This window comes from Aquarana catesbeiana, linkage group LG06, assembly GCF_042186555.1.
Source record: "Aquarana catesbeiana isolate 2022-GZ linkage group LG06, ASM4218655v1, whole genome shotgun sequence".
Lineage (NCBI taxonomy): Eukaryota > Metazoa > Chordata > Amphibia > Anura > Ranidae > Aquarana > Aquarana catesbeiana.
The window spans coordinates 149058196-149079872 of record NC_133329.1 but is presented as its reverse complement, the minus strand read 5'-3'; the positions used below and the strand labels follow the sequence as shown (position 1 = coordinate 149079872).

The window sequence follows — 21677 nt, the reverse complement described above, 5'->3', positions numbered from 1 at the left end:
CCAAGTAGCTTCCGCCCGGCGCCTGTAGTATGTATTACTATGGGCCGAGCGGAAGCTACTTCGCGCTTCAGAAAACGCCCCAATGCAAATGCAGAGCCACGTCTGCAATCTCATGAGTGCATAGACGTGGCGCTTCCTATAAGTGCACTGTGTCCGGCGACGCACTGTATCCGCGTCCGAACACAGTGCACTTAAGGACCTTTTTTTTTTTCTTTTTTTTTTTTTTTTAAAGGTCCAGTAGTAAAAAAAATTTTTTTTTTTTTTTTGACTTTTTTTTTTTTTTTGCTGCCTGGAGGGGGGGGGGGGGGGGGGGGGCGGCGCCCAGGCGCCCCCTATGGACGGGCCGCCACTGGTGTATACTATAGGGGTGTCTCCATCTGTGAAACTTGGACAAAACAGGTAACGTATTCAAGCTTGACAAAGGACAAGAAAAATGCTACATCTTGGAACTCAGCCCCCCACAGCAGGTGTCCCCCATCAGAGCCCCCACAGCAGGTGTCCCCCATCAGAGTCCCCCCACAGCAGGTGTCCCCCATCAGAGTCCCCCCACAGCAGGTGTCCCCCCACAGCAGGTGTCCCCCATCAGAGTCCCCCCACAGCAGGTGTCCCCCATCAGAGCCCCCCACAGCAGGTGTCCCCATCAGAGCCCCCCCAGCATGTGTCCCCCATCAGAGCCCCCCACAGCAGGTGTCCCCCATCAGAGTCCCCCACAGCAGGTGTCCCCCATCAGAGTCCCCCCACAGCAGGTGTTCCCCCTCAGCAGGTGTCCCCCATCAGAGTCCCCCCACAGCAGGTGTCCCCCATCAGAGCCCCCCACAGCAGGTGTCCCCATCAGAGCCCCCCACAGCAGGTGTCCCCATCAGAGTCCCCCCACAGCAGGTGTCCCCCATCAGAGTCCCCCCACAGCAGGTGTCCCCCATCAGAGTCCCCCCACAGCAGGTGTCCCCCATCAGAGTCCCCCCACAGCAGGTGTCCCCCATCAGAGCCCCCCCACAGCAGGTGTCCCCATCAGAGCCCCCCACAGCAGGCGTCCCCCATCAGAGCCCCCCCACAGCAGGTGTCCCCCATCAGAGTCCCCCCACAGCAGGTGTCCCCCATCTGAGTCCCCCCACAGCAGGTGTCCCCCATCAGAGCCCCCCACAGCAAGTGTCCCCCATCAGAGCCCCCCACAGCAGGTGTCCCCATCAGAGCCCCCCACAGCAGGTGTCCCCCATCAGAGCCCCCCACAGCAGGTTGTCCCCCATCAGAGCCCCCCACAGCAGGTGTCCCCCATCAGAGCCCCCCACAGCAGGTGTCCCCCATCAGAGCCCCCCACAGCAGGTGTCCCCCATCAGAGTCCCCCCACAGCAGGTGTCCCCCCCATTCTCCACACAGCGGTACTTACCTTCAGTCTCCTGCGGTGTCATCCTCCTCACACTGGCACCAGCATTCTTCCTGCTTCCTCTCTCGGGCGCAATGAGAGAGAGAATCAGGAAGTGACATCTGACTCAGGGCAGATGTCAATCAAATCTGAAGTGCCAAGTAGCTTCCGCCCGGCGCCTGTAGTATGTATTACTATGGCCGAGCGGAAGCTACTTCGCGCTTCAGAAAACGCCCCAATGCAAATGCAGAGCCACGTCTGCAATCTCATGAGTGCATAGACGTGGCGCTTCCTATAAGTGCACTGTGTCCGGCGACGCACTGTATCCGGCGTCCGAACACAGTGCACTTAAGGACCTTTTTTTTTTCTTTTTTTTTTTTTTAAAGGTCCAGTAGTAAAAAAAATTTTTTTTTTTTTTTTTGACTTTTTTTTTTTTTTTGCTGCCTGGAGGGGGGGGGGGGGGGGGGGGGGGGCGGCGCCCAGGCGCCCCCTATGGACGGGCCGCCACTGGTGTATACTATAGGGGTGTCTCCATCTGTGAAACTTGGACAAAACAGGTAACGTATTCAAGCTTGACAAAGGACAAGAAAAATGCTACATCTTGGAACTCAGCCCCCCACAGCAGGTGTCCCCCATCAGAGCCCCCCACAGCAGGTGTCCCCCATCAGAGTCCCCCACAGCAGGTGTCCCCCATCAGAGTCCCCCCACAGCAGGTGTCCCCCCACAGCAGGTGTCCCCCATCAGAGTCCCCCCACAGCAGGTGTCCCCCATCAGAGCCCCCCACAGCAGGTGTCCCCATCAGAGCCCCCCCAGCATGTGTCCCCCATCAGAGCCCCCCACAGCAGGTGTCCCCCATCAGAGTCCCCCACAGCAGGTGTCCCCCATCAGAGTCCCCCCACAGCAGGTGTTCCCCCTCAGCAGGTGTCCCCCATCAGAGTCCCCCCACAGCAGGTGTCCCCCATCAGAGCCCCCCACAGCAGGTGTCCCCATCAGAGCCCCCCACAGCAGGTGTCCCCATCAGAGTCCCCCCACAGCAGGTGTCCCCCATCAGAGTCCCCCCACAGCAGGTGTCCCCCATCAGAGTCCCCCCACAGCAGGTGTCCCCCATCAGAGTCCCCCCACAGCAGGTGTCCCCCATCAGAGCCCCCCACAGCAGGTGTCCCCATCAGAGCCCCCCACAGCAGGCGTCCCCCATCAGAGCCCCCCCACAGCAGGTGTCCCCCATCAGAGTCCCCCCACAGCAGGTGTCCCCCATCTGAGTCCCCCCACAGCAGGTGTCCCCCATCAGAGCCCCCCACAGCAAGTGTCCCCCATCAGAGCCCCCCACAGCAGGTGTCCCCATCAGAGCCCCCCACAGCAGGTGTCCCCCATCAGAGCCCCCCACAGCAGGTGTCCCCCATCAGAGCCCCCCACAGCAGGTGTCCCCCATCAGAGCCCCCCACAGCAGGTGTCCCCCATCAGAGCCCCCCACAGCAGGTGTCCCCCATCAGAGTCCCCCCACAGCAGGTGTCCCCCCCATTCTCCACACAGCGGTACTTACCTTCAGTCTCCTGCGGTGTCATCCTCCTCACACTGGCACCAGCATTCTTCCTGCTTCCTCTCTCGGGCGCAATGAGAGAGAGAATCAGGAAGTGACATCTGACTCAGGGCAGATGTCAATCAAATCTGAAGTGCCAAGTAGCTTCCGCCCGGCGCCTGTAGTATGTATTACTATGGCCGAGCGGAAGCTACTTGGCGCTTCAGAAAACGCCCCAATGCAAATGCAGAGCCACGTCTGCAATCTCATGAGTGCATAGACGTGGCGCTTCCTATAAGTGCACTGTGTCCGGCGACGCACTGTATCCGGCGTCCGAACACAGTGCACTTAAGGACCTTTTTTTTTTCTTTTTTTTTTTTTTAAAGGTCCAGTAGTAAAAAAAAATTTTTTTTTTTTTTTGACTTTTTTTTTTTTTTTTGCTGCCTGGAGGGGGGGGGGGGGGGGGCGGCGCCCAGGCGCCCCCTATGGACGGGCCGCCACTGGTGTATACTATAGGGGTGTCTCCATCTGTGAAACTTGGACAAAACAGGTAACGTATTCAAGCTTGACAAAGGACAAGAAAAATGCTACATCTTGGAACTCTGGCCACAAAAAAAATTGTACCCCACTTCCAAACAATGTTTCATATTTATAGTTCTGCCATCAAATATCTGTGTGCTAAGTATACCATTTTTTTTTACATAGGGGAGAAAACACTCGGAGGACACCCCTCATCCGAGGAGACCAGAGACCCCCCACCTCTGGAAGAAGGGGAAATCCACCCAAGACAAACAGAGCGTGTCTGCGACCACAGGCTCAGGTAAGAGATGGATGCCGGCATATTTATAATACATGGTTTTTTCTGGTTTCTATCTTTTTAGGTGATCGTGATGTTGTGGATCCAGATCCTTTCACCTCGGAAAGTGCACAGATCCTGATCGGGGAGATCATGGGGTGCAATAGGGACTTGGAAAACATCAAGAAAAACATCAATGATGTTCTTCAAAAAATAAGAACATCATTGATGTTGTGGGGAGAGTTTAAAACCCCTCCAAATCCTCTTTGTTTTTTGGTGTGCTACAATTTTGTAACGTTTTTTGTCAAATTGGAGAAAAGCCAAATTTTAAAGAGGCACACAGTGTGTCAACATGTGCTATCTGCCATCACGGGAGATCAAGGGACGCGTTTTGGGGGTGCAACCCCTTCCTCAATAATAAAGTAGCTGAGAGGAAGGGGTTGCACACCCAAAACACGTCCCTTGATCCCCCGTGATGGCAGGTCGCACATGTTTACATTCGGCTATTTGTGTGCATCTTCAAAATTTGGCTTTTCCGGGGGTGACACCCCATCTGAACGCAATATCAAACACAGTTTCTAAATATTCATGTCTGATATTGCCTTCAAGTTCTACCAAATGTGAACTTTGTAAGTTCAAGATTTGTGTCTTTCTTGTTGGTTTTAAACATGCCTGTTTTATCTTAAATGGACATTTCTACTTTTTCTAATGTGACCCCAAAAATTGTTATACAACAAACATGTTGGTTTGTTTTAAAAACCTTTTCTAAATGCACATGTGATTGTGCAGGTATTAAAAAAGATTTTTAATCAAGAATGTGTGGATTATTGTCTCAACACTACAACACTTTTGTGGTGCTCTAATTCCTGTTTTCTGTGACAATGGGTGTTATTTCCTAAGGGCAAATCCACTTTGCACTACAAGTGCAGTTTCAAACAAACACAAGCAGTAAATGTCACCAAAAATGTGCTTATTTTTTTTTTATTTTATTTGAAAAAGCTTTTACACATTGTCTGGCATATTGATAGCCCCCCTACCCGCAAAGAATTCAAGGTATGTTAGCCGGACATCACGGGCACTCAGGTGGGGCAAGCCAGAACGGCCACTTTCAAGCGCCGTCAGGGTTGGTTCATTTTGAATTCCGGTCTCAGGCCCAACTGAGTCAGCATAGTTGGCAGAATGCCGTAAAAAGTTGTGTAGAACACAGCACGCCAGCATAATGTGATTCAGTTTGTACTCCGCCATATATATGGGTGTAAGAAATAGGCGGAACCGGCTGGCCATGATTCCAAACGTGTTCTCCACCTCTCTTCTGGCTCTGGCCAGCCGGTAATTAAAAACCCTCTGGTCCAGGGTGAGGGTCCTCATCCGGAATGGCCGCATAAGATGGTCCCCCAGCGCAAAAGCTTAATCCGCAACGAAGACGAATGGGAGTCCTTCCACATTGTCTTCTGGAGGTGGCAAGTCCAAGCTGCCATTCTGGAGACGCCTGTAGAACTCCGTCTGGGCGATGACTCCACCATCGAACATCCGGCCATTCTTCCCCACGTCCACATACAGAAATTCACAAGTAGCCGACACCACTGCCAACATCACAATACTATTGAACCCCTTATAATTATAATAGTACGACCCCGAGTTGGGTGGTGGGATGATGTGGACGTGTTTCCCATCAATTGCCCCTCCACAGTTAGGAAAGTCCCACCGCTGCCCAAAGTGGGAGGTCACAGTCTGCCATTCCTGTGGCGTGGAAGGAAACTGTGGAGTAAAACAAACTAAAAAATTAGTATTTTTGCACATAAACATGGAAAGCAGATCAGACACAAACATTCTTGGCCAACATCAAGATACCATTTATTTATGGGAAGTTTTAAAGACCAAAGTATAAGGTACACCTATCAGATTCCCCCCCCCTCTCATGGGCCATTTGTAACATTATAGGGGGGGGGACTCTTGGACAGGTAACCCTCTCCACTTCATTGAGAGATGAATGCCTAAATAATGGGTATTACTTTGGCCAGCCCCTCCTTAGTTACACCATTGACAGCCCACTGGACAGGTAAGAAGTGTCATAATACAAAGATAGAAATACACATTGTACCCATTTTAGAACATTTTTACATTCTGCTATTACCTATCAAGATAATAATAGTATACAAAAACTTGAAACAGTACCATTTGAAAGTATACAGGCAGGCCCTTGCACTACATGCTTTGGGCAAAAGAGATGGGTATAGTGTGTATGGGTTTGGCAAAGTCACCAGATAGATGATTGAGGATAGATAGAGAATTGGTATCAGCTGACTTAGCAGTTGGGGGGAGGGAGGGTTCCAAATGATTTGGGAACCCCCAAAAAAAGCCTCTGGCACTCTGCCTGAATTTTAAGCACCAATCACATTTCAAAACATTTTAGGGGTGTTTGGGGTAAAGCACTACTATGGAGCTGATCAAATACATTGTTAAGTGACTACATGAGGTGAATATAGGGCCAGGAGAGCATGCTGGGGAGGTAAGTGAAGGCAAATATGTATGAAGGACAAAAAAATAATTACATAAAAATCCAGCATGCATGAGGACAAAGGGGACATTCACAGCATATTACAATCATGGTAATTAGGGAATGAGGAAAGAAATACAATATATTAGCAAACATTAAATACAATAAAATGTGATGTTAAAGGATAAAAATCTTACCTTAATATACTCCTTCTGCAGGACCTGGATGATGGCAGAACAGGTCTCTGGGATAATGATCCCCAGAGCCTGGGGGGAGATGCCTGTCGAGAACTTCAAGTCCTGCAGGCTTCTCCCCGTCGCCAAGTACCGCAGGGTGGCGACTAACCTCTGCTCCGGAGTGATGGCTTGCCTCATGCAGGTATCCTGCCTGCTGATATAGGGGGTCAGCAAAGCCAACAAACGGTGAAATACGGGGTCCGTCATCCGGAGAAAGTTCCTGAAATCATCAGGCTTATTCTCACGGATCTCATGGAGCAAAGGCATATGACAGAACTGGTCACGCTGAAGCAATCAATTCTTGGTCCATGAACTCCTCCCCACCCTGTTCATGGACTGGGCTTGTGTCAAGGTCAGGACCCCAATACCAAGCCCCTGCACAGCACGAACTCTACAAGGAGTACGTATACGCAACATGGCTAGAAAACGGTCAGCTGCTCAGAACGCAGTAACAGAACGCACTGAAGAACAGCAAGGCCTGTGAAGAGCGACCTGAAAAACAGTAACGAGAGGACAAGATCGCACTGAATAGTACAATACGAACTGACTGCACGCACTGAAGAGCAGATACAAACCCACAAGCACAAACTGAACAGCAGAAAATGATCTGAAAACCACGAGTCTGAAAAAGCGCGAATCGTCTCTCACCAAACTTTTACTAACACGAGATTAGCAAAAGGAGCCCAAAGGGTGCCGCGCTTGGTTCTGAAATGGCCTTTTCTAGTCTCGTTGTACGTGGTGTACGTCACCGTGTTCTTAGCGAGCGGAAATTCCGACAACTTTGTGCGACCGTGTGTACGCAAAACAAGTTTGAGCCAACATCCATCAGAAAAAATCCATGGATTTTGTTGTCGGAATGTCCGATCAATGTCCGACCGTGTGTATGGGGCATTAGGCCGAGTTCACATATGTGCAGTCGCGGTTTCCAGCCTGGGGTCCGGTGCGTTCCCGTTCACCGGTTCAGGTGCGATTCAGATCTGAATTTTTGCCTGAATTTGCATCTGAACCGGACCCAAAAATGCACAAGACCCTTTTGAAAACCGCATGCGAATTATATGTGGTGAAACCCGCATCCTATTTGCACTCATGTGAACCCAGAAACAAGTATTTAAAATGTTTACTTGTCATTTGTGTCATTCTAGCCTTTCTCCTCTAGTGTCTAATTATTATCTGTGCTGACCCAGCTCTTCTGCCCCTCCACTCACCCTCCTACATAATCTCTTATGTAGTTCCTTGGGGAAGACCGAAGGGGACCACTTTAGAGTAGCAATTCTTAACCAGGGTTCCTCCAGAGGTTGATAGGCGTTCCTAGAGCTGTGGCTCATTGATCTCCCATATGATGGCACCTGCATAATTCTGGAGCCAACGCCTTTTGCCATAGTCAGCAGTATTGCACCAATTATCTTTTGTTTGCTGTCTGTAAGGATGGCATTCTAACCATCACTGTAAAGGGGGGGGCATTTCGCTCACTGGTCATTTCTCGTACTGACTACCAATGAATTGGATTTTGAGAAGGGATTCACTGAGACCTGAAATTTATTTCAACTCCTAGCAGCAGTTTTAGGGCTTTTGGATGTCTGCACAAGATGAGCTTTTATAGGTAATTAGCATACATAAAATATTATAAAATCACATTTAATTTTACGGGAACTTTGTTGTTCAAATCAAAAGTTTGATGACAGGGTCTCTATTACTGATAATAGAAAAATTTACAATGAAAATTGAATTCTCAGCACATTGTTAAAGTTAAAATCAACCAAGCTTCCAAGAATCATACTTTTGGTCAAAACAGAAAGAGGACCTTACATGATAGTTTAAAGCTTGCCCTTGCAGTAGGGCTTCCCTCAATTGCTTCCACAACTGGGCATTTTTATTTTATAATGATTTACTTTTATTCTTTTGATCTAAAGTATGACTCTTGATCTATTTCATTATTAGCATAGGACCACACTTTAAACAGATCAACCAAGTGTATGCCTTGGTTTTACATCCTCATGTGTGTACTGTATGTGTGTGTATGTACAGTATGTTTGCTAACCAATTTGTGTTAAATTGTTTTGTAAGTGTAATGTAATGGGTACTGTCTCTCTTTATTTTGTGAATCACTGCACAAACTGTTGGCACTATATATACATTCTGTATAATAAGAAATAATATGGTTTCTTGTATTCAGCCAAAAAACTGAGCCTCTACCAAGTACTAGCTCCAAACGCATATTCCTTTGTCGAGGATTTTGTTCCTATACTTCAGAAAACAGTCTCATCCACGCTTCATGAGGTGAGTTACCTTAACATAGTATTGTAAAATGATGCAATAATTGCACTTCAAGTGCTGCCACACCAAGACAGAAAGAAGCTTTTCAACAAATTAGTTGAGAATAGTGGAAAAATAGCGCTGAATCCATAGGGTTATCTTATTAAGTTTTCTTGCATAGCAAGACCACTTACTGTTATCTCACATATATATTATTATTCTTATTATAGCCAAATTTACCACCCTAACTCCTCCCACAGCTTTTACACTACATAGACAGTAATGTATTGAAACATGCGGATTGTTCCCGATTGGTGTGCTATTACTTTGTGGAACGTTTCCCTGAATGGTTCACGAAATATCGTCATTTTGCGACAAAATTGGTCCCATAGGAATGAATGGCGAAATGTTCAAAACTAGAGTGGGAGGTGACAAAAGCTGACAACCCCATGATCAGCAAAAACATTATGACCACTCCATTTTCAGCCAAAACATTATGACCACCCTATGATCAGCCAAATCATTTATGACCACCCCATTATCAGCCAAAACATTATCACCACCCCATGATCAGCCAAATCATTTATGACCAGCCCATGATCAGCCAAAACAGTATGACCACCCCATGACCCCATGATCAGCCAAAACAGTATGACCACAACATGATCATCCAAAATATTATGACCACCCTATGATCAGCCAAAACATTATGACCACCCCATGAAAAAAAAAAAAAATTAAAAAAAAAGAAAAATTTTTGAAAAAAAATGATAATTTTTGAAAAAAAAAATCATTTTTGAAAAAAAAAAATCTTTTTTGAAAAAAATGTTCAGCTCTTTCAGCTAATGATGGGCCTTCTTCAACTTTTTTACTACTATTTATACTTTTTAAAATATTAAGCTTTTTAACACTTTTCACAGTTACTCCAGCCACTCCAACCACACAACAGTTACTCAAGCCACTCTACCCAGTTACTCCGCCCACTCCAGTTGTAGACCACTGTAGGTGGAGGCAAGAACACTTTTTCCCCAGAAATTGTACCTTTTCTAGTTGTTATTGCTATCTTACCCCTTTCACATGGGGCGGACTCAGCCAGGAGTCTGCCTGCTCAGCACGGAATCTGTCTGCTGATCCCCACTGAGCAGGCAGATGACTGGTCCTTGTAGAATCCGCTTATGCAAAAGCAGACACAGCCCAATGTCATCTATGGGTGGTTGGATGTAAACAAACCGCCTGTCCATTTACATCTGATAGCCATCCGATCCACTAGACAGATGGGAACTGTTTTTAGCAGACAGGATCGGTATTTGGTGGTATTTAACGGACAAATGTCCGTTGACACCCGCAGCTCCATAGAGGGCAATGGATGGTCTGATCAGATCTGCCTGAAAAACTGACAGGTGGACCCGATTGGTCCATCCCTGTGAAAGAGGCCTTAACCACTTCAGCCCCGGAAGGATTTACCCCCTTCCTGACCAGAGCACTTTTTGCGATATGGCACTGTGTCGCTTTAACTGACAATTGCGCGGTTGTGCGACATTGCACCCAAACAAAATTGACGTCCTTTTCTTCCCACAAATAGAGCTTTCTTTTGGTGGTATTTAATCACCTCTGCAGTTTTTATTTTTTGCACTATTAACCAAAAAAAAGCGACAATTTTGAAAAAAAAGCAATATTTTTTACTTTTTGCTATAATAAATATCCCCAAAAAGTATACAAAAATATCTATTTTTTTCTCAGTTTAGGCCGATATGTATTCTTCTACATATTTTTGGTAAAAAAATCGCAATAGGCGCATACTGATTGGTTTGCGGAAAAGTTATAGCGTCTACAAATTAGGGGATAGATTTATAACATTTTTATTATTTTTTTTTTTTATATATTAGTAATGGCGGCGATCTGGGATTTTTATCAGGACTGTGACATTATGGGGGACACATCAGACACTTTTGACACCATTTTGGGACCATTGTCATTTATACAGCGATCAGTGTCATAAAAATGCACTGATTACTGTGTAAATGGCAATGGCAGGGAAGGGGTTAAACACTAGGGGGCGATCAAGGGGTTAAGTGTGTCCTAGGGAGGTGTTCTAACTGTGGGGGGGATGGGCTTCCACTAACATGACAGCGATCACTGCTCCTGATGACAAGGAGCAGTAGATCCCTATCATGTCACTAGGCAGAACAGAAAAATGCCTTGTTTACAAAGGCATGTCCCCATTCTTCCGCTCCGTGACATGATCGCGGGCCCCCTGCGTGACATGATCGCGGGCACGGTCATGGAGCACGCGGCGACACACGCGCCCACGATGCCGCAATTTAAAGGGGACATACCTGTACGCCCATTTGCCCAGCCGTGCCATTGTGCCGTTGTACATCGTCGGGCGCTGGTCGGCTAGTGGTTAAAGTACTGATGTTGATTTAAACAATTTGCTTCCCAGGCAGGCGTATTCTACACCCCAGAGCATCTCAGTGGTCTCTTTAGCTTGTAGTGTAATGTAACAAAAATGGAAAATGAAGGACCACACCACTGCTAGGAAATCCAGATAAAACTTCCAATAAAAGTCAAGGGGACAATCCAAAAAGTAGCTAATGCAGGGGTCTAAAAATGCCCCCATCATCAGGGCTTGATTGAGTAAAATGGATTTTTTTTTTACATATCAACAAATTAGAGCATTCTTGTATTAGGATGGAAAATCAGGGCACTGAAATATGGGGAGAACATACAAACCTCGTAAAGTTAGCATCAGCAGTGCTACCTACTGTACTGCCATACTGTCTATTGACACTTCATAATTCCTGCTCATGCTATTTTAAGAATGCCCAGTTAGCTATAGGTACTGAAGCTTGCATCTAACAGTCCAGTGTGATGAAATCCTCAAAATGCCATTGGAACATCTTGAAAACAGCTAGAGTTTGTAGCCAAGTCAATAAGGTCTTTATTTGCCTTGTGCCAGGTCAGATCCCTGCAGCCAGCAGGTACATCTCTGGGTTCACTGGTATCAGAGACACTTGTCAGCTAAAGAAAGAAATCATAGAATTATTATTGGTACTTTTGTTTGCAAATGAATTGTGCAGCTGATCCAATCAATCAAATACTGTATATTACTTAAATGCCCCAATGTTTGAACAATATAGCAATGTAATGTGCGTAATGGTTTGCTTGTCTAATTTTACTAATAATGCTAACTGTATAGCTAGCATAATATATATGACATTAAAAAGCAATACTATTATCATAAAACTATTAATTGTTTTTGTATCCTTTTTATAGCGGGCAATGATGCAGTTTGAATGGCATGATGGCACAGTGAAAAACATTCATGTAGACCCTCCATTGTTGTTTGAATATCAGGTAGTGTCCCCTTTTCACCCTTATAAAGTAAGAGAACCTTAGGCAAACTGAAAAATCAAACATCTTTAACAGTCTTTGATGGTTCTTTTATTAATTTCTTTGTTTATTGTGCACATTGCAGACCTGTTTATCGTTCCCACTGCAATAGTATTGGCATAAAACAATAACGATAGCAATAGATATCACTAGTAGGTACAAATCCACATACAAGACAGCCATAGGATGTGCACATTTTGAAACTGAAGTGCCTTGTTTGGGAATTTCTTGTGATGATCAAGTAGTGTAAGGATTAGAAAAAAAATAATAAAGCATGTGGGGATTAAAAGTGCTTGTTATCACATTCCAATTGTCCAGTGTGCTCCAAAATCTCTGCAGCCAATAAACAGTCATTCCTTTTTCTCTATAGAAAAACAAATTATTTTGTAGATTGCATGCGTTGCAGTTATATGGCACATAAATCGGTTGCAGAAGCTCCTTATTTTGTTCTTGCAACATAAGAAATAGTTTTAGAATTTCAAGTTGTTCTTGGTGAGAAAACTGTCTTCCTCTCAATATCTTGCTCCATAAAAATTTTAGTCACTTTCAACCACTTTCAAGCCATTTGGAATTGTACGTAATTGTCAGAAATGAAACATTCTACCACCAGGGTTGTCAACTCTTTTTTGTTACTGACAAAACATGGAAAATGTACTAATAGAGTCATTTTTTACTGACAACTGAAATATTATTATTATTATTACTATACAGGATTTATATAGCGTCAACAGTTTGCGTAGTGTTTTACAACATGAGGGCAGACAGTACAGTTAAAGAAAACCAGGAGGAATCAGTGGGCTCTGCTCGTTAGAGCTTACAATCTTAATCACCACAGAAACTCCTGTTAGAAACTAAAACAATCCATATTTAAACAGTATAGACAATATGTGAATGTTAACAAAACTCAGAACAAAACAATCTACCTGTTAAAAAGAAAAAGGGCATGCATACCAATGACATCACTAAAAACAATTTTAGGTCACACAATCTATACTGTTATATCTTGCCTGTGATATCACCCCAATCCAACACATTTCTCCCCTACAAGCTTAGTCATAGGCAGTAATATGCCTGGATTTACAATCAAAATGTCAAGCAATGTGACAAAATATGAGCACAAACCAGGGTTATGAAAGACCTGGGGTGCCCTGATATAGATATACAACAGAGAAACAAGCACTATGCCATAGCAAACAGTGTGCATGACCAGATTATGCCTAACCGTGGGGTTGACTAATTGTAAGTACTGTAAACATTTTGCCAAAAAAATACTTTTAAATACTGTTCTGAAAGTGACAGTTTCACAGACACACATAAACCTCAGGAAACCTAGACCGACAAAATGAAAAAAAAAAAAAACTCTTTCATTATAGTACATGCCTTGAGGAAAAACTTCACTAAAACCAGTAACTGTTGAGGCAATGAACATGTTTTTTTTTTTTTGAAGCATGTGATTAGAGCCAGAGGCTTTAATAGGCATCAACAAAAGGGAGGGCTTGGGGCGCAGAGCACTGCGCCCCGAGCCCACCCAGTTGTGTGACAATAGCGAATGAATATTCGCTATTGTCGCACTGATTCTCCTCCCGGGCCAATCAGGAAGTGGGTCCTGAGACCCGCTTCCCGATTAGCCAAGAGGAGAAGCGATCCTATTGGCCTAGGAGGAGGAGAAGGAGACGCACAGCTGCCGTGATGGCGAGGAGTGGCTGGTAACTGCCTGGGGGGTTGGTGGGCTACCGGCTGTGCTTGTATGGTTTGCCGCCTCCCCTCCCCCCAAAAAATACCACCAGCCACCACTGGAGGGAGGAGACATAAGAGTGTGTTGCTTTAAGCACCCTGACATGGTGCAAATGTCATGCATTGCAGACTAGACCCTTTGGTACATATTCCTGGTGAATTCATTTAAAATAGCCTGTGCTTGATAAACCTACCTCCTCTTTAGTGTGCTCCCATGCTGTATTTTACATCTGCTCATGTCTCCGACTCTGCACACTAGGCGCTGGCATCTCACTCTTCTCTTTTGAATGTTTCAGGCTAATGATGCTGGGGAAGGTGAAGATTTGCAGGCAGTGCTGTTAACTGCACAGGCAGCGTGATGGAGGTGGATTTAGAGCTATCCATTATAGAACAGAGTTCCCTTCTGCCTTCTCATGCATGCTGGGGCACCTAAAAATACTTTAGTGCTTAAAACCTGCTGGTGATGTTTACCAAGTCAGTATTTTTATGAACAGTTTCTCCCCTCCATGAACTCTAATGGATGATAGAAAAAAAAGGTTGTTTTTTTTCACAAACCGTCCATTCAAATACAAATGGTAGCCCTATCTACCATCCATGAGTTCAACTAACCACTAGAATTCGGCCAACTGTGAAGTCAAGACTTAGATGTAGTCTTCAGTACAGTTTATTGAAAGATCAATTTGAAATGTAAAATGATATCAATTTTATCAAAAGCCATTGAATATGGATAATATCAATCCCATTCCTGTCTGTTTCATATATCAAATTGCTATGTATAGCCAATATTATTCTCATTAGGATTGCTGTTGGAATTAAAATTCCTGCATTGTGCGAAGATCCTCATCTGAAAATAAAAGATAACTAAACACAAGAACAAAAACTGAATATATTGCAGCTTAGCAGTCCTTTAATGTGGTGGCATCTTAAGTTTTCATTTTTCAGGTTAAGAACAATTTTAGTCAGTGCAGAAAATACCTGCTGATCTTGCCAGAAAAGGCAATGTCCTTGTCACTTAAGTTTGCCATATATTACTCTCTTTTTGTCAGCCAGCGGACAGAACAAAAAAAAAAAAATGACAGATTCCCCCATCCACACAAGCTTTATATAGCCAATAGGCTGCCACTGGTTAATCAAGCAAAAAAATTTAACAAGCCTGTTCAGCAAAAGTCGATCTAACGATTTAATTCTATCAAATATGCATGGACAGACATGGATTGAAATTTGGTCGCTCCCTGCTGAACTTGCCGAATCTCGACCCTTCTATGGCCAGCTTTACTGTAAGATGAACTGGAAGCAAAGCAATGTTATCTATCTTTAGTAAACTACTAATCCCCCATGTAATGGAGCTCAAATAAGGAAGACTTACTTGAAGTCCAGCTTGGGTGGCAATCATGGCCTTCTCCATAGATACAGTGAAAGAGTGAGGCCCCTTTCACACGTGCGGACAGTATGTCTGTATTTCATCCATCCGTTTTCGGATGAAATACGGACATACATGCATCCCTATGGGATAGCGGGTGTCAGCGGATGTACATCCGCTGACACCCGATATCATCTGTCCCCGCTATGGTCCGATTCTGCAGACGGAGGAAAATCCTATTTTTCTATCCGTCTGCAGAGCGGATCGGATGAACACACCATCTGTCCGTGTTCATCCGATCCCCCCATAGGGGAGAGCGGAGATCTGACAGGGCAGTGTGCAGGGACCGCCCTGTCATCCGCCGGCTCAGCGGGGATCAACGGAGCGATCCTCGCTGAGCAAGCGGATGTTCACGGGACGGATCACGACGGATCTGTCCCGTGTGAAAGGACCCTGAGTGTAGCCACCCAGGAACAGGAAGTGTGTTGTTTGCAGGATTACCAGGTAAAAGTAAGGGAAAAAAGAATACTAATGATGTCACCTGACCTAAGGTCTTGTAAGTTGCAGTATATTCCATTTTTGTTTTTTAGGTTTAGATACACTTCACGCTTCACATCCAATGACTAGTCTAATTCATTCTCTGTCCTTGGTGCTAAGCTATTCATTTGAATGATTAAATTTAGTTTGTATGTCCATAGATGCAGGAACATTCTTGCTAGGAAAGATGCAAAGGTCTTTACAAAATATGCATAACAATAGATTACAAACTTGTAGATTAATGGTCTTTACTATGTGTATACACAGAAACAGCTAGCAAAAGTCGCTCTGACCTATGAAAAAAGAATAGACTGGCTTACTAAAGGAAGTAGAAGAATTTGGGGTACTATTTGTGAAAAAAGGTATGCATGTGTGTGTAGCATTTTATTTTCTACAGCGTCTTAAGGTAACCATAAATGTGTACTATAGATTGCCTTGTAAAAATGAGCCACAGCTTCAATTAGAAGTCCATTCTAAAGCTATCTATGCCTAAATCTGCTCCCACCCCCTTCTAAGCCCTATACTAACTACCCTGTAAAGGAAAGGCACTTATACATACCCAATCTAAGGGCAATTCCGTCAGGTCACATAATTTGCTCCCAGAACCAGCTTCAGGGGAGAGGAGGGACCACAGACAATGGATGCTCCATAGTAAGCCTATAGGTGACATCACCACCCAGGCACTGCAGCCATTGCTGCTGCTTCCTCCTCTCCCCTGAAGCCAGCCGCTAGGGAGATCATGTGACCGAACCAGGGCCACCTTAGATTAGGTAAGTCTGCACATTTTTCCTTTACAGGCTAAATAGTATATGCTTTAGTATGGGGTTGGAAGCAGGTTTAAGCTTAGACTTCCACATTAAACATGGTTCAATAAGCAAGATTTAACAGCAGTAGCTTATTCTAAGTCAGTTTAAAAAATAGGGACACTTTGAGAAAAATTTTTTTTGATCATAAGCCCTTTATTTCAGTAATAGGATAACCAACCCTACTTTCAATCCAATATTACAAGAGACTGTCAGAGGCAGCTCACATGTAACAAATGACTTGCAGAGACCATTTTCATGTTTGAGCACACCATTGTTCTTTCAGTAACATAATCTGTTCTGAAGACATTCCAAACTCTCCCATAATTACCATATTTAAATCACCCTATTCCATTAACAATTCGGGGAATAATGCCCCAACATAGGTGGTCACTATTCCAGCATTGGGTAGATTACTTTCCAAGCGTTGGTGGTCAGTTGGAGCCAGAATTACCCTAGCATTGGTTTTCAGTGGGAGCAAGATTTTCCCCAATATTGGTAGTCAGTGGGCACAAGAACTGCCCCAGCATTTGTGGTCAGTGAGAGCAAACAGCGCCCCAGCTTTAGTGGTCAGTTGGAGAAAGAATTGCCACAGAATTTGTTATTAGTGGGAGCAAGATTTGCCCCAGCGGTGATAGTTAGTGAAAGTAAGAATTCACCCAGCTTTGCCAGACAGTGGGAGCAAGAACTGCCCAGAGTTGGTGGTCATGCCTCATCATTAGTGGTCAGTGGCAAGAAGCATTTCTCCAGCATTGGTGGATAATAGTTACTTACCTGCAGATACACACCACACCCCTTGCCATCAGCTCTTGCTTTGTCTAGTCTGACATCAGCACTGGAACTATGTGGGCACCTTTGGGCAGGAGACTATTCTGAGCAAAACAACCTGCACATTAGTAGGTGGTACTGGACTAGGGCTGGGCCTAGCAATGCTACTGTTGCTGCAGAGGCAATTTGGATTCTGAACCCAGGCAAGCCTGTCCAATCCTGACTGTGTGCAAGCTGTGGGCCCCTGTTAGGATCCACTCTGTATTTAAAGGGGTTAAGTTTGATGATAAGAAGACATGTCTTGGAGATCCAACTTTTTTTAGTCTGTCCATACTTAAATTATATTGCTACAGCATGCATGTCTGTTCCTTGATGAAACCCCACTCAATACCAATCTTATCTCTAAGAAACAGTAGATGCTCAGGAAAGTTCAACCCTTGATTTTTCCCTATAGAAATGACTGTGGCTTCCTTTCCAGTGAATATCAACAGGTATCATCAGGGAGATTAGTGTCTTTGTTGCTCCACTGGTCTGTTGAGAATATGTTTCAGTATTTTATTTTAAATTCTGTTACATACTCTATTGATGCTAATCTCTAGATTTAGGCAATAGTGTCAAAGTGCCAAGCAGGCGTATTAAAGTTGATTAATGTAACACTTAATGACTGAAAAAGTGCTTGGAGGAACAATTATACCCTTACCTTTTATTATTTCTATTAACATTTTATTAAAATGATTCACATTTATTAAATCTTGATAGTCATCACTAAAACACACTTGCATCTCAAAAATTCCAGGCAGCACCCTTCATGATTCATCACAGGGCTGAATTTCAACCAGAGTGATTGGTGTTTTTTTTTAATCTTCAGCTCTAACTACTCTTCTGAATACCGGTTTAATAAACACTAAGTATAAAAACACTCACATTTTCCTGGGGCTTAGAGTGCACCAAACTGTAAAAAGCATTCAGTCCTCACAGTGCGGGTATAAAACAATCAGACAGTATTTCCATGGTATACTCACAATGTGCCTCAGCGTGACGACAGATTGGCCCTCACCTGCATGTTACGCCACAGAGTCGCATGGCTTCCTCAGGGGGGGATATACCTGCCATCACGCCGTGCCAACTTATATATAGCCTGATTTGGGCACCATTTTCCCAAAGTTCCGATTCACCAACAGCATAAGGCACCATCTTGCCTTAGTCCCCGGACCTATAGTGGCCAGTGTTAGGACCATTTTGCTGTGGATCCGCAGCTCTGTATACTGCTCTATACACACCACATGGTGAGCTCTGATGTACAATCCCATCATGATCTCGTCGGTGCTGCATATATGTGTCCCCAAGAGACACCTTGCCATTGTGTCTATCCAAAATTGCCATACAATATACGATAAACAATATTCCGTCCATTTTATGATTAACCATGTGTGGTTAGCATTCGATGTTATAGAAATCATGCTATTATATACTACCACATTTGCTTATAAAGATAAAGTGAAAAAGCACAAACAAACAACAGAATAATAAAAAAAAAATGTAAAACAATGAGTCCAGTAGAGTCTACTTTTATATATAAGCACTTATACATAAAAGTAGACTCTACTGGACTCCTTATTTTAAAACTGTCGTAACTGATTAAACCTGATGCAATAGAAGCTGTCTGTGCTCTGCCAGTCAGCATGATGTAGACAAGGTGGCCACAGACAGCGTTTGTAAGGGTGCTGGCTAATGGTTCCAACAGCCCCTTATAATCTTCTCATATCCTGCTTCTTTGTAAGTCTGAGTACATATTAGGGATTAAAGAAATTTACTTTTTCTTCTAATCATTAAAATAGAATTGGTTGTTATTATCAAACAAGACAAATACTCCAGAGTATCCACTTTGTAAAGTATATGCTGTAATGAAGGTGACCAGATTTTTAAAATTAAATCCGGGGACAGCTCTGACCCCTGCTCCTCCACTGCCCTCAGATTTGTACAAACAGACCCCCCCCCATCTGCTCACCTCCCATCTCAAGCCTCCACACAGTCAATTCGTGGCTCTGCCTCTTCTCCACTGAACAGCAGCAGGAGCGGCAGTGAGATCGTCCAGCAGGGGGCGTCAGCATCCGAGCCACCAGGTTGTTTCTCAGCCAGCATGGGGTGCCCTGTCTACGTTAATCTGGCCCTGAATCCAGGGACAAAACCGGGGACAAACTTGGTCCGGGAACAGTGTCCTCAGTGACCCATTGGAGACTCTTTCAATTGTCCCCCTGACTTTTAGGCCCCTTTTACGGGGGGCAGAATCCATCCAAGTGGATCAGCATGCTCATCGGGGAGATCTCTCCGCTGATCCCCGCTGAGCAGGTGGATGACAGGTCTGTGTCCGCTCCGCTATGCAGTGCGGACAAAGACACAGCCCGCTGTTCTTTATCGACCGCTGTGGTCGATTGTCATCCGATCCTATCCGCTAGACACATGGCGAACTTATCCCCATCTGTCTGTTTTTAGCAGACTAGATCCGGTCGGATGCCAGTGGGTGACAGCAAATACATGGACATTCGCCACCCCATAGAGAACAATGGGTGGTCCGATCGGGTCCATCTGAAAAACAGACGGGCGGACCCGATCAGTTCACTGGTGGTAAAGGGGCCTAACTTTAATAAAGTTGTATCTGGACCTTTCAGCAGTGGTGTGTTGCTTCATTTCACATTTATGTTTCATTAAGGCAGAGTAGATACTGTTGTACTTGAGCTGCCTGCCACCAATATGAAAAAGAAATAGTGGGCTGCTGTAAGTAGTAAATAACTTGATGAGCTGTATCCTGAATCACATGGAACCTTTAAAGCCCAACAAAGGGAAACTTTAAAGTTATCTTTTGGAGTGGGGTTTACTCCACATTGCAAGGGTTAACTTCTCATTTCATCCAAGGGAGAAAGTCAGCTTTTCAACTTACCTGATCCTCCACTCCCCTGGCAAGCGGCATTCCCTCACACTCCGGAGTCTGACTGTCACTTGGCGCCCTCTTGTCCAGTTCAGGTCTATGAACCCTGCATTGGTCTGGATGCTGTCAAGACCTTACATCTAATGCCCCGTACACACGATCGGACTTTCCGACAACAAAACCGCAGAATTTTGTTCGAAGGTTGTTTTGCATACACACGGTCACACAAATGTTGGCCAACAATTACGAACGTAGTGAAGTACGGCAAGCTGATAAAAAGGAAGTTCAATAGTCATGCACCACCCTTTGGGCTCCTTCTGCTAATGTTGTGTTTGGTGAGCATTGATTCCGAACATGCGTATTTGTACTTGAGTACACGCGATCGGAAAGTCTGACAACACACATTTGTTGGTGGAAAATTTAAGAACATGCTAGCCAACATTTGTTGGGGGAAAGTCCAACAACAAATGTCTGATGAAGCATACACACAGTCGGACTTTCCGCCAGCAAGCTCACATCCAACATTTGTTGTCGGAAAATCCGATCGTGTGTACGCGGCATAAGAACACATTGTTGGGACCAGTCATGCAGCATAGAGGATCGGGTAAATAAAACTTCTTTGTCTATGTCCCCTAGACAGAAATGAGCAGTTAACACCTGTAGTGTGGGTTTCACAGAGTTGGGCTTTAACTCTTAGTTATCAAAAATTTTTCAATAGGGGTTTAAATAAACCTATGTGTTAACTAAAAAAAACACTGTTACGATCTGAAGACTCTGATGAAAGTGGTGTCATCCATAGAGATGCATGTTGAGGGAACAGTGTGTGAAGCTGTTTCACAGTGGCATTTCTGCTTTGCCTGCCTAGTAGTTTATAGGATTCCATAATATTATCTCATGCATACTCTTAACTTTCACAATCCTCTATTTTTCTACAGGGTTATTTTGCTTGTGGACACGTCAGTTGAGAATGCTATGCATATTATACATATCCAGCATTCTCTGAGACTTTTACTGGAGGAGCAAATGGGAAACAAAGAGTTATTTAACATTATATCGTAAGTTACCACATGTGTTGATTAAAATTAACCATAGATAATGCATTGGGGGATATCAATAAACATATAAGGATCAATTCAATAAGATTTAGGCTTTAGTTTAATTATGGTAGTTTTTTCGTTTTGTTTTTTAATGATGCTGTTCTCATCAAAATGATGAGATTGATCTGGACTGATCTGTCGCTTTTCTCAGAAGTCAAAGATATTAAACTGAGATTGCAACACTTCTGCTTGTCAGCTGGCAGGTCCAGGCATATTCAGTGATGGGGTGATGTCTCAGTGCCCTCTTTTCTCAGAGACATTTGTCTTTCAATACCTAGCTAATCGGCTTTGGATTTGCTTTTCTTGATTAGTGAGTGGAGCACTGCTTAATTAAAGGAAATGACTTGCAATTATATTTGTAATTTTCTGGAGATGGAAAGGTGTTAAAATTCACTGAAAAT

At 44.4% G+C, this 21677-nt stretch overlaps 1 protein-coding gene across 1 annotated transcript in view; it reads left to right on the top strand.

Annotated features, from left to right (window-relative positions):
• Positions 1-21677, top strand: part of VWA3A (von Willebrand factor A domain containing 3A) — a 138169-nt gene that overhangs the window by 61606 nt on the left and 54886 nt on the right. Inside the window, exons 14-17 of the mRNA XM_073591043.1 lie at positions 8579-8682; positions 11935-12015; positions 15950-16044; positions 21115-21234. Coding sequence (XP_073447144.1) covers positions 8579-8682; positions 11935-12015; positions 15950-16044; positions 21115-21234 — 400 coding nt within the window. The remainder of the gene's footprint in view (positions 1-8578; positions 8683-11934; positions 12016-15949; positions 16045-21114; positions 21235-21677) is intronic.